Source organism: Marmota marmota, unplaced genomic scaffold (genome assembly GCF_001458135.2).
Source record: "Marmota marmota marmota unplaced genomic scaffold, marMar, whole genome shotgun sequence".
NCBI classification, from domain to species: Eukaryota; Metazoa; Chordata; class Mammalia; order Rodentia; family Sciuridae; genus Marmota; species Marmota marmota.
The window spans coordinates 83769225-83783405 of NW_026000026.1; the positions used below are offsets into that span (position 1 = coordinate 83769225).

Here is a 14181-nt window from a genome sequence, read left to right on the forward strand (position 1 = left end):
GGAGACTCGGGTGTCTGTGCCTCACCCCCTCTACCAGGAGATCAACTGTTTATGTCACCGCTGGTATTGATGAAGTTCTCTCCTCCGACGCTTTCTGATGACATCAGATCTCTGCCATGTTGTTATCCTATGCGAATGGCAGCATTTCGTTCCCCTTGCCGGGCAACCAAAGCAACGGGTGAGTCCAGACCGGCCCTCAGCAGGACCCGGACCGAGAAGCAGTTTTCGCGGGCTCCTAGCCCCCGGCCAGGGAAGTTCCGGGAGCCGGAACTCGGCCGCTCCGTGCTCGGTGTAAGCTCCTATAAGTGTATGCTCCAAGAAGCAGTCCCCGCGGGCTCAGTTCTGGGAGCCGGAATTCGGCCGCTTAGTGCTTGGTGTATGCTCTGATAGGAGCAGGGTCCAAGAAGCACCCTCCGCAGGCTCCGCGGCCCTGAGCCAGGGCGGTTCCGGGACGGTTCCGGGAGCCGGAACTCGGCCGCCCTGCACTCGGTGTTCGCTCCGATAAGATCAGGTTCTAAGAAGCACCCAGGCACCGAACCCTAGCAATCTGTCTGCAAGCCGCAGGCGAATTGCAGCCTGAAATTACCTGTTCTATCTGATCCTTCTTTATAAATAGCACAACGTGTCGTTTTCTGGTGATCAGTCAGGAGCCATGTTACCTAAAGGCTTTCTAGGCTAGGAGTATAGAAATTTTAGATTTGCACACAGTAGAAAACAAAATAAGCAGCACAAACCTCTAGCTCTGTTGAACCTAGTTGAAATAATGGTGTGCTTAGGACCATGTATTTGATCACCTTGATAAATGTGCCATGAAAGCCAAAGAACATGCATGCTGTGTTTTATCTGGTGCAGAATTGGAAACACACCTATTAAGGCAGTTTGATTGTGTTCTCTATTTCTGTTGTTACTGATTTACTTCATTAAATTAAAAACAAAAATTCCCTTATGTTTTGAGAAGTTTTTTTTTTTTTGCTGTTTGTATTTACTGTACTTTTTAGTGTATAGATTTTACACATTCTTAAGGAATTTTAGTTTTTATACTCATATAATATTGATTTTTGACTCAGTTAAGGTGCCTGTTTTTGAATTTCACTTTCTCTGATACTGATTGTTGCTACTTGTGCTTCATCATTATTTTCCATAATTTTTCTTGGCTCTTTTGTTTATTTCCCACTCTTGTCATTTCATCTTGATGATCTTCATATAGATAGACTATAGCTGAGTTTTATTACTTTAATTCAATCTATCCACAACTTCCTTGTTTGATTAAAAACTAAGCTTATTCATATTTATTATAATGTCAGTATATTTGGTTTAAATTTCATCGTTTTGTTTTACACACTGAAGTCATTATATCTTGTGGTTTTTTTCCCTTTTCACCTTTGCTGACATTTTGGTTTATTCTCATCTATTTCATTCCTCTACTTCCTCTGCCCTTCTTCCTTAACAGAAATTCTGCTCTGTTCTTTATTAAACTAATGGGGACATTCCTATCTTGCACCATTGTATTGAAACCTCAGCTCCTGTCTTAGGGCTTTTATATAATACCTTAATTAAGTAAAGTTATTCCTCTCACCTCAGGACATTTTACCTATTCAGTCCTCCTGGTCCAAAACCGAGATAATAAGAATCATTTATTTCTAAGCCCTCATTATGGAAGATACCTGCACTACCTCACAACTCCTGATGATATTACTATTCAGGCTAATCTTATTTTATGTTAATCTTATGTTATCCTGTGACTCTCTTTTCATCCTCAAGATTTATAAATTTACAATCTAAATGTTGTTTTCACTGTGTTTTAACTGTCTGTGCTACAAATGAGAATAATGCTATTCTGTTTCATCTCCTTCAAAGATAGCCTGCTCTTTCTCTCTGGAAATGGAAAGGTTTTTTTGTTTGTTTTGTTTTGTTGTTTTCTTTTAGTCTCAGAGGTGCAAGGTTTGGAGATTTCATGAGGTCCTTTTCTTGGGTATATTTTTTTTAGCCACCAAGAATCATTGTAACCTGAAGATTTAAAGATATTTTTATAAGTCCAGAATTTTTTCCTGATATTTCCTTATTATTTTTCTATTTGTGTTTTTATTTTTAAATCTTGTACTTAATTTGTACTTCATATTATTCACATCCACTTTCTAGGCTGCATACTCTCATCTGTTACTTAAAGTATTCATATCTTAAAATTTTGCCCCCTCGTGAGCTTTTCCTGACATCTGATCTTCCAGACAATTAGTTTAACTAGAAGTAATGACCATCCCTTTTTCTGTACTTTTTTTTGAGACTGAATATTAAAAGGGTTCACTTTCCTGAACTCAGAGAGAAACTTTTAATCTTTCATTTTGTATTTATTTTTTAACGAGGTAAGTTTCTCACTACCAATACTAGTCAGGCTATATAGGTTTCTGTATGAATTGCAGATTTGCAAGGTTGTGCAAGATGTGATACTGTTTTTAAATACAGTGCTGGTATTTCAGTACTGTGACATTTTTGTTAAGAAGTTACAAGGGGATCTCTTTGCTCTTAGCCTTCTCTGGTGCTTATGTTTATGGAAAATTTATAAGGTTCCAATCACAAGAGCCAGGAATGATTCATTTCACCAGTACAGATGACCACCAGTGCCAACAGGATCCATTGACCATCTGCTGTTCCTCTTGTAGTTACAAGGGCAGGGCTTCTCATGATACTACTTGTTCTGTTATGGGGCAGACCACTCAGAAAACATACCAAGTCCCAATTTTGTCCAAATTGGACAGTCTTCATTAGCCAGCCAGCAACTGCTCTCTGCAGGACCCAAAACTATCTCTGCAAGGAACAGCCCCGAGCCTGAGCATTGTAAGGCATTTAAAGGCAAAACCCACATCCAGTTTGATGTAGTAGCAAACAAGCAGGAGTACAGAAGCTGAATGGAGCAATTAGTGAGACAATGCAATGCCCATATTCATATTTTCATTGTGGGTACATTTGATATTTCCCACAGGACTTTCCATAATCATAAGCAGAAGGGAAGTGGATCAGAATTATCCTTGTTGAGTACAAGTTTAAAAAGAATAGTTACTAACATCTAGACAATCATTCTCTGACAAGGTACATTGTTCAAGAAAAAATGGGAACCAAAAAGAGAACAATTTTACATTGTATAAGAATTGCCATTTTGTGTTGCCAAACATGCTATGCTAAGCAACTATTACAGAGATGGGGTGTTCCCATGGGAGAAGCATTTCTTATAAGACATGGAGTCTGAGGGTAAAATGGAGTCTGTTTGGTCATTACCCATATAGCCTGGCCCAGAACAGTTCTTCAGCATTTCCTGAAACTCCTGAATAATGGAAACCCCAGTAATGAATCACATGGCATTTGCTCTTGTCTTAGATTTCAGCCCATCTAGTAAAATGTGGTATTGGAAGTCTTGTGTTGGGATAGACAGGGAGAGGGGTTTGTTCAACAGTTCCCTGGGACAGGTGTGATTTATTAGGTTTGATTGACACAGTATCATGTCACTCATTGATTAGGGAAGACATTTCAATAAGAACATAGTACATTGAACCCACATTATTATATAACATCTCCCCCAGCAAATTGTGTGTGACACTTTATTCATAACCACCCTGATCCATCTCGTGATCTAACTGTGTCTGATCCAGTGGTATATAAAATCTTTTCAAGCACTTTGCTTCCATTTGTTGTTTCTGGATTTTATAATGGATTAATGTTTGGTAAATACTTACCCCCTTTATCTGAAATACACTGAGGACTACTTAGCTATTGAAGATTTTTCTTAGATACTATAAAATTTGTACTCCATTGATTTGACTTGCATATGATCCATTTTTTGTGTTAATCATTTACATCTCTGGACCCTTAATAACTCATGTCAAAATATTTTTGTCTCTTTAACTTTCTTTTGCAAAAGTGACAATATCCTTCTGCTTTTAAATAATCTTCTTTAGTTTTTAATCTTCATCATTTTTTTATTGTCCTTAAAAGTAAGTTAATTGGGTTTGCTCTTGGGAGAGTGAACTTCAAGTAGGCCATGAATTTTAGGACTACATCTTTGATGGCCTTCATCCTTATGAAACATGACATCAAAGATAGCAATTTTGTTTGCACCATTGGCCAGCACCTAATTATCCTTCCTACCTCTTCATTCTTTAAGTGCCCTTTGATGTCAGATGTAGCCTTGTGCTTTGAAAGACTGGAGAAAGGTGAAAGCAGTCCTTCTTTGCCAAGTGCACATTCCACTGAAGTATTAAATAATGGCATTATGTTAGAAATAAAATGCAATACAACTGTGGTTATTAAAGTAATTACTCATCTATTTGCAGAAGCCAAGTCTTTAATATTTCTCTTGGTATGCAGAGAGATCAGTTCTCCTGATATAACCAGCTAGATGGAGAATCATCTTTGGGAGAAACCAGAAGAAAAGCAAAACTGGGTTTGCTAGTTGGGAGTTAGGAAGTTATACTTGGAGTCAGGAGAACGCATCTGTGGGGTTGTGACTATGCTCATTAGAATGGTACAGAGCTTTGGTCTCTTAGGAGAAGGCAAAGTTACCCAAACCTGACAGTGCAGAAAATCTGTGCATGGGACGGAATGAACACAGGATGAGTGGTGTAGGGGTAAATGCACTCAGTTGCTTCTGAGTGAAATGAATCTTGGATTTGAATCCCTGATTCACCCTTTTCTAGCTCTTTCATGTCCCCATATTACTTAATCTCTGACCTTTAATTTCTTCATTTGTACGGATGGCAAAAATATTTTTAGCATTTAGGAAAAGTTATATAATTAAGAAAAAGGAATACTACAAAGTACCTGACATGGAGTTATTTTTTTCCCTTAATATTCAGGATATTCACACAATGAGTTAATGTCAAGTCGGCAATGCAGATATCATTTTTCAACCATTAAAGGAATAAAAGTTAGGCTGCTTGTGTCTGTTCATTGTTGGAGACGATGTGAGGAAGCCAAATGCCTTCCACACTACTGTAGAGAGTGTGAATTGGTGCCACCTGTTCAGAGAGCAGTTCTGCAGAATTTGTCCAAATGAACACTTGATGCAGCAATTCCAGTTCTGGGAGTTGAACTCACAGAAGAACTTAGAGTGTGCTCAGGAATGCCTATGCAGCACTGTGGGCACTTGTAATAACAGCATACATATCCATCACAAGGGAGTGTTCAGTGCTGCATGTAGCTGTTTTAGTGCCCTCAATGGTGACTGTATAAGAAAAGGACCCAAAGTTTATTGTGCTCTTTAAAATGCAGGCTTGCCAATCCCCCCGCCAAAAAAAGTGCTGAATGTTTTCTCTGATATAGGAGGCTGACTCATAGGGGAGTAGAGAGGGGGAGCATGAGAGGAATAAATGAATTCTAGATAGGGAACAGGGGTTGGAGGGAAAGGGAGGGGGCAGGGGATTAGCAAGGATGGTGGAATGTTATGGACATCATTATACAAAGTACATGTATGAAGACATGAATTGGGTGTCAACATACTTTATATACAAACAGAGATATGAAAAATTTTGGTATATATGTGTAATAAGAATTCTGTTGCAAAAAAAAGTACATGTATAAAGACATGAATCAGCGTGAACATACTTTATATACAAAGATATGAAAAATTGTGCTCTATATGTGTAATAAGAATTGTAATGCGTTCCGCAGTTGTGTATTTTAAAAAGTAAAATCAATTAAATGAAAACAATGCAGGCTTGCTTAATTCAAATGTAACTTCAAATTATATCCCTTCAGCAGTTTATTTTTATTAGTAAATATTTAAATTGTGATAAAATTATAGGTAACATGAAACTTGACATCATAACCACTGTTAAGTTTGGGGCATAAAGTACATCCATATTGTTGGGCATCCATGGCCACCATCCCTCCACTTTTATCTTGTAAAACTGAAATCCCCTTCCTGTTAAACAATAACTCCATACCCCCTTCTTCTTTCAGCTCCTAGCAGGCACAATTCTTTCTGTCTCTGAATTTGACTACTCTAGTGCCTTGTACAAGTGGGATCATATGGTATTTGTCCTTTTATAACTAACTGGCTTACTTCATTTAGCATAATGTCTGCAAGGTTCACCATCATTGCAGCATGCATCTGAATTTCCTCCCCGTTTAAGCCTGCACAATACTTCATTATATATATTTACCACATCTTATTCATTCATCTGCTGATGGACAATTGCATTGCTCCCAACTTTGGGTTTTTGCAAATAGTGCTGATGCCTGAACATGGGTGTACAGATATCTCTTGAGTTTCTAAAGTCTAACAAATTTTAGTAGTCATTTTAACACCATTAGATAGTATTTTGTTCTATTTTCATACATATTTCAAGAAACACCTACACATTTTAAGCTGTTTTATACATTGAATATATCTGATACCTTTCATAAATACTTCACTGTGCACCTTCAAAATCTTCACAAGTACTCAAATATTTCTTATAAGCTAGTAAATTTAAAGCTACATATATAAATACTCAAATATAAAAAACTGAAGTTCACTGAAGTAATGCAGTTCTGTGTTTAAACATAGTGGCATGTTGCTTAAAAATCACTACATTAAGTTACTTATTTATTTTAACTTGTGGTTAAAAGGAAGTCTTATGGAATGCCTTATAGGTACATAATGTCTGCAGATTACTTAAAGCATAGATATTAATTCAGTGATCTTAATTCGCATTTCTTCACTTAATTCTACAATTTCCTGAAGTTGAAAGATGCTTATCTATCAAGGAAGGCAATTACTTTATCAGTCATTTGAGTTTATGTAACACTATAAAGATTTATACCCAGCATGAAGCTGTCAATACAGACATCCAGGGCAAGTCTTACTGAAACTAAGGAAATTCTTATGTCATCCCATATAATTTTGGGCCTTTCCTTCTTTTCATGATCTGTTTATATCAGTGCTCAGAGATTTCAGTTGGCACACTATCTAGAATTCTTAGCTATAACCATAATGGTATTCATGGAACTTTATTTATAATTGCTTTGTCAAAAACTCCATTACTCAAAGGAGACAGGGAAGTGGCCAGGATCCTTAAACTCAAGCCATATACATTACACAGTTCATCATGTACATGTCTGAAGCTCCTATACCAAATGATGACTTGTTTGTGTATTGCATTTTTTTTTATTCCCCGAAATGGAAATAACTGATTGCTTAAGTCTAAATATCATGTAAGTTATGAGAAATCTCACATTTTTTCCATATACTTTTTAGGATTAGGCAATTCTTTATTAAAGTAATAGTGGATAGCTTAGAGCATTATCTGACTTGCAGTTACAGCATATAAGATCTCTAACAGGGTCACCCCATTGAACAGCTGCAAGGAATGACGTTTACATTATGGTATATGTGGGAAGCTTTCCTAAATTATACAGCACAACCTAAGTTGCTGCATGCCATAATTTCATTCCTCTTAGTTAGGTAAATGCCATTACAGCCTCATGGGCAGCTGATGTATTGCTGCCTCTGCTTTCCTGTCTCATCTAGGACCTCACTGGGAACACCTAAGTCATCCATCTCACTGCTTTATTCCACTTCCACTTCCATCTTGCATTTCTTTCCTTTTTTCACTTTCTGTCTCATCCAGTGTACATCCCATGGTCTGTAACATTTTCAAAATATGTTAACATCACCCGAACTCCCTCCTCTGAGTGAATTCAATTGCCCAGAAAAAGTCACAAAATGAGCCAACTGGTCTGGTGATAAAGTCATATTGTTTCTCCACCATAGCAAGGTGCTGGGTGTCACCTGTGCATTGGCTGGATTTTTGGGTCAACTCACTCTTCTGTTATCTTCAGTGCTATCTCAGTGAACCTCCAAGACCTGACACCCCACTCAACCCCACCAAAGACCTCTTACCACCTCCTATTTCATAGAAAAAAATAGAAGGTATCAGAATATCACTCATTTTCCTCCACCATGTAAACTCGTCTACATCCCCGTGCTTCCTGCCCTTCTTCCCGAAGTTTGCAAAAGAAGCTTTTCTTCTCCTTTCTGAGGGAAACTCCTCACAGTGGCTGGCTTCACACTCAGCTTGACATAGTATGATTTCTTTTATACAAATTGTCCAAAAAAGGCAAATTTATAGCAGCAGAAACCAGATTCATAGTTGACTGAGACCAGGGATAAGAATGGGCACCAGAAATCTTTGGGAGGTGATGAAAATGTTCTTAAACTGAATTGTGGTGATGGTTGAACAATGAAAAATATTTACCCCAAATCACTGAATTTCACTGGTGTACTTAGGTTATGTGAAGTACACCTTAATCAAGTTCTTTTTTTGGGGGGTGGGGGGAGTAATCAGCACCCAAAGTTTTTTTATGAACTTGTTGATTGACCAATTGTTAATGTAAATAAAAAGTGAAATGGCATAAAACAAGTCAAAATGCTGCATTTCACTTAGATGTTAGGAAATCAAAATATATTTATGTTACACAGACTAATTTTAAACAATATATTCTTGGTCGTATAAGGAAGGATATATCTATTTCCAGTCCACTGGCTCCAAGATACCAAGTACCTGAGAAGTTCTTGCCTTTCATTCTTTGCTAACACCCCTGACTATGAAGGGTTAGCTTGGTATACAATAATAGTTTGCCCATGGTGAGACTTGGAGGAAAACAATGCATGACCAATAACAACCAATTAAGGTATTTTTAGGAGTATTTTGTGTTCATAGTTAAAATACAAGTAGAGTTTGGAATGAGATGTTTTCATCTGATCAGGAAATTTAAATTCCTTTTCTATATTCTAGCATTTGTTCTTACACATTACCAATTCTTGAATAAGCAGGTATGGTTGTAAATTTAAACTTCAGAGTAATTAGGCAGGCACAGTGGTGCATATCTATAATCCCACTGATTTGGGAGGCTATGGTGGAAGTATCTCAAGTTTGAGGCCAGCCTCCACAATTTAGCAACTTAAAGAGACTATGTCTTAAACTCAAAAATTAAGAAGAACTGGGGATATATTTCAGTGGTAAAGTACCCAGTACCCAAAAAATAAAAAATAAAAAATAAGTAATTAATTGCTAACCAGAAAACAAAATATCATCATTTAAGAAAATAGATTCATCACACTTTTTTGAGGAGGAAAATGTAAGCAAAGAAAAATTAAGAAGTGGTAAACTCTATTTCTGGGATGGGAGTCTGGTGCTACCTTAATCAGTGCCTTCAACACCAGAGGTCATTTGCAGAGGACAAACAGCTGTCTGTGTCCACATATTTCCCTTCTCCACAGAGACCATGGTAAGAGGATATAATTTTAAGAAGGTACAATGTTAGAAGAAAGAATGTGTCTCCTAGAAAGTTGATTTCCTGAAGAGAGGGATTAGAGGGAGGTTGTGCAGACTTCTCTCTGGGAATCCAAGAAGTGTAAGAAGAATATGAACCTAGTATTTATGCATGAATATAAAATTTTAAAAAAATATTTTGGTGAAAATATAGACTTTCCCCCCATATATTCAGAATTTAATGCAATATGTAATTTAGTATTTATTTTAAATGACCAAACAGTTATTGCCTGAAGGACAATAGAATAGATTATTAAAAATGTATGACCCGGCAGTCTGGGCAGTCTGTGGTATGGGAAGCGTGCTTATTTATAAGTTGACATATCTTCACGTATATGCCAGAGATTGTCTTTTTCAAAAATATGATTTGCAGCCAGCACATCTGCTGTTCTTATGCAGGGGATTAAAATGAGCTATTTTTGTTGAAGTTCAGCTGCAGAGTAAAAGAACATTAAACCAATTGCCAAAAAAAGTTACCTATTCTTGATTTTCTTTCTTTATATTGAGCTTTGAAAATATTCTTTTCCTCTATGAAAAAGCTTCATTGTCCATAAAAAAAATAAGTTTTTCACTGCTTTAAATTATGTTTTTGTCATACAGCAGCATTTTATATGCTGTCTTCACCTTCCTAACTTAGGGTTTTGAGTGTAAAATTATTATCCAAGATTGGTTTTCCCAGTAACAATTTTTCAGGAAAATCATATGAATATTATTGACTCTTCTTTTGAATATGAACTTGTTTTGTTCTTACAAAAATATGGATTAAACTTGTTCTAGCTTTCCTCTTTAAATGGAATAATGTCTCTAGTATTCCCTATATCATAAGCCATGCCTACAGTTTTTGTAAGAAAGGTTAGGGGTGGGAGTGCTTTATCCCCACATTTCTGTTGTACCTAAAAATTCCTGGTACCTAAAAAGTAAAAAGCAAATGTAGCAAATGTTAAGGTCAGTCCTCAAGAAACTGACCTTTGTGTGATTTCTTGTGTCTTTCAAAACAGCAACAACAGAACTCAAATTAAAAACTATTTAGTTCATTATTTAGTTTTGTTTAATGAATGCTTGCTGATCATCCTAAAGGTTAATTGGAATAAATGATAGCAGGAAGAAGAGTAGAGTAAAAATAGTCAGCACCAGTCTCAGAGTTGCTTGCATTCTAAATCATTCCTTAAACTTTAACATGCACATGGATCTTCTGAATAGCTTGTTAAAAGTGCACATTCTGGATTATGAGACCTGGAGCTGGGCCTGAGTCTGCATTTCTAGCCAGCTCTTCAGAGATGCAGAGGCTGCTGGTCCTGTGACCACACTTGGAGATGCAAGGACTAAATGGACCATCTTCACTATTCATAGGAGAGTCTATTTATATATCACACATGACATCTACTAAGGTTTTAATCATTGTCATAAAAGCAGAACATTGATAGTCATCTGCTAGAGAACAGAGATTATATAAGATTAACTTGACTATAAAGAATCCATGAGCATGAGTCTCATTAGTACTGTCTTCCTCATTGAGTTAACCATAGAACTAAACAGACTGGCACACAAACAGAAATCATCTTGTTAGAACTCAATATTTATAGGCAATTTAGACTGCCAGAATATATTTGTGCTATGGAAATGTCTATTTTTGTTGGTTCATTTTGATTTTCTAAACTCTTATCCCCTAATCTGAAACTAAAGTCTTTGCTAGATAGAGAAGAGTCACTCATGTAGTTGCCCCCAGGGCACAGGTGGGGCATCTCAGTAAGTAAAGAAATTTGTCCGTAAGGAATTATAGGGAGGGCTGCAATGGAAAAACACATAGTATGGTGGACCTAGTGTGGCTACAACCTCCAATTTTACAAGAAAAGCCAGAAATACAAATTTTGTGTGAAATTTCTTAGCTTTACAATGTTGGCTACTAATTTATATTCCTTAAAAACATTATGCAAATCATTAAGACACATCTGTATGCCAGATTCAGCCCACGAGCACCTATTTACAGTGTCCAGTGTAGAATACATTGAAGTCTCTTAATGCACTTCTCATGGTGGAAAAATTATGAATTTTCAAAATGCAGCTCCCTTACCTTTTGTTGTTAAGTTTGGTCAGAAGAAACAGTCTCTGTTCTACCTTACAAGATTAGTGTATAATCATAAAACCTGTCTTTTCATCTTTTACATTCCAGATTACAGGACCGGCCCCTGTTTCACTCAGGTCAACAACCAGATGTGCCAAGGGCAGCTGACAGGCATAGTCTGCACAAAGACTCTGTGCTGTGCTACCATTGGGCGGGCATGGGGTCATCCTTGTGAGATGTGTCCAGCCCAGCCGCAGCCCTGCCGGCGGGGCTTCATCCCCAACATTCGCACAGGAGCTTGCCAAGGTGAGTCAGTCTCTTCCTATCTGCACAATCACCCACCTCTCACCTCTCCTTTGACTGGGTTGGAGAACTTGGCACTGCAGGTGATAATCCTTAACACAATATCTATTTCCAAGAGAGGTCTCCTTAGAGGCCTACTAGAGATGGTTTATCTTTTTGCTACTTAGTAACTGTTTCAGGTCTTGACATGAATAAAGAAGAGAGGGAGATAGGAAAAATTGAGGGAAATTAAAAACAACAATTTAAAATATTTCATACAATCAAAGGATCAGCCACTCTGTATCCTCGTCCAGATGGTTTAACTCTTACCCCACAATGAAACACATGCAAATGTCCAGGAAAAACACATTTTCTCTTAATTTCATTCAAGTTATGAGAACCTGACCACAGGTATCAGGAGAAGAGAATCATCATAAATTGGCCTCATATTGTTATCAGTAGTATCTTAAAAAACAAAGAGCAAATTCATTCCATGACTGCAGCCATTTCAGACCTTGTGACCTGGCTCAGTTGCAATCTTCTTTCCAGCTCATCTGGAACTCCACAGCCACATCCATGACCTGGTGTCTATATCAAGCCCAGATCAGGGACCTGATGATGTTATAGGAGTTGATTCCAATTAGCCAGAAATTGTTACCTATTTACTCGTAATAATTATTTTAATCAATTTCCATCCATGTCTTATATACTAAATCGGCTTTTGAAGCTTGGGATTATTTTCTCTAGTGAGCTCTCCAATGGCAGTTACCTTCACATCATATAGCAGTAGGATGAGAGAAAATGGAAATTACTTTTTTGTATTATTCCAAGAAATGATATTACTCATATTTGAGACATGGGGAGTTAGGTTTATTTGTTATTATTAAATCACATACAAATATAGACCTGAAGTCTTTCAAGTTGATGCTAATAAGCAATGTCAGAAGCAAAAATGATGTCAACCCCATCCACTTAAATGGCATATTATTGAAAGCAATTCAGCTTTCTAAACCCCCAAATAAAAATTGCGGTTTGGAGAGCTCAATAATAAAGTGTGAGTACTCTGCATAGTTTGGTAAATGTATCTCTCATGGTAGCCTCTAATGTTAGCTTTATAGTTTTATAATAGGTTTAGCATCCCTAATCTGAAAATCTGATATCCAAAATAATACAAAATTCAAAACTTTCTGAGAATTGACATGACATTACTAATAGAAAATTCCATACCTGGCCTCATCTGTCAATAGTCAAATGCACGAAATTCTTTAAAATGTTGTATAAAATTACCTTTATGTTGTGATATAAGGTGTGTGGGAAACAATGAATTTTGTGTTTAGACTTGAGTCCTATCCCTAAGGCAGATCTCATTATGGAAATGCAAGTATTCCCAAATCTGAAAAATCTAAAATCTGAACTCTTCTAGTTTGTTTCATGTCTTTTAGCTAAAGGATGTTCAGCCTGTATTTAAATAGTTGTTTATGTGAAAGTTCTTTTCAAATCGGAACTACAGGGATACCTAGGGGATGATCGATAACTCAGCAGATTGGAAACTGTGATTTCCTCACATATAATATCCACGTCATCTGTGACTTGTAATATTTGTTTGATAACCATCACATGTAAGACCTTAATAAAGAAAATTGGGTTAAATGGCAATATTGTTCACTAGTGACAATAAAATTCTATATTTGTCATGTGAATACAAAGTCTCATTATGCAACTAAAGAATGCAACAATTTCTCCTACAGGAAGATGCACTATAGTATATTCTGAATAGTGTATTCTATTATTTATAGATTCCCCCAGATTAATGTATAGAATACCATGTAACTTTCATAGATTAATAATAAAAATAATTATAAAATACTGCTTATATTTCTACATTAATATTTATGGGATTTAATAGAATAATACTTTCTTAAATAGTATTTCTCACCTTCTAAGATACCTACTTATTATTTTCATTGTTTTTATTTTCCCTAGCTTGAATGTAGGTTTTCAGAAGGCTTAAATCTTTTTGCACATTTGTTTCTGAGACATATAGAACAGTGCCTGGCACATAGTAAATACTTAGGAAATACCTTTTGGATTGATAAATGCTGTTAATATTGAAATACTTCCAAACCTCTCTATTTCAAAGGAAGAAATAGTTCATTTCAGACCAAGAAAAGACCTTAACTTCAACCAAAACATCCCCAGATTATTTACTTTCCTCATTTGTATTTATACTTAAGCTTCTTTGCTCTGATATTTTGTCGGAGGGACCTGGGTTTTCAGAACACTGTTATTTAAAAAAGTATATAAGTTTTGTCTTCTGATCTCAAATTTTGTGAATGTTCTTCCAGAATTAGTAACGTCTGAAGGCTTACTTATTTGATTTTGTTTATATAGCAAAGATAACTTTTGGACTCTCCTTGCCTTAAAATCTAATGGATTAACAGAGTAATGGGAGTAAAGTGAAATTTGCCATATGGTTAAAATGTCTGGAAAAGTTCTGCTTTATTTCAAAATCATGGCATCATCAGAAAGTTT

The 14181-nt window shown here is 36.5% G+C and overlaps 1 protein-coding gene across 1 annotated transcript in view; it reads left to right on the forward strand.

The window, feature by feature from the left end:
* The window catches only part of Fbn2 (fibrillin 2), a 232106-nt gene that overhangs the window by 59026 nt on the left and 158899 nt on the right, over positions 1-14181 (forward strand). The window contains exon 9 of the mRNA XM_015500761.2: positions 11476-11673. Within this exon, the coding sequence (XP_015356247.2) occupies positions 11476-11673 (198 nt within the window). The remainder of the gene's footprint in view (positions 1-11475; positions 11674-14181) is intronic.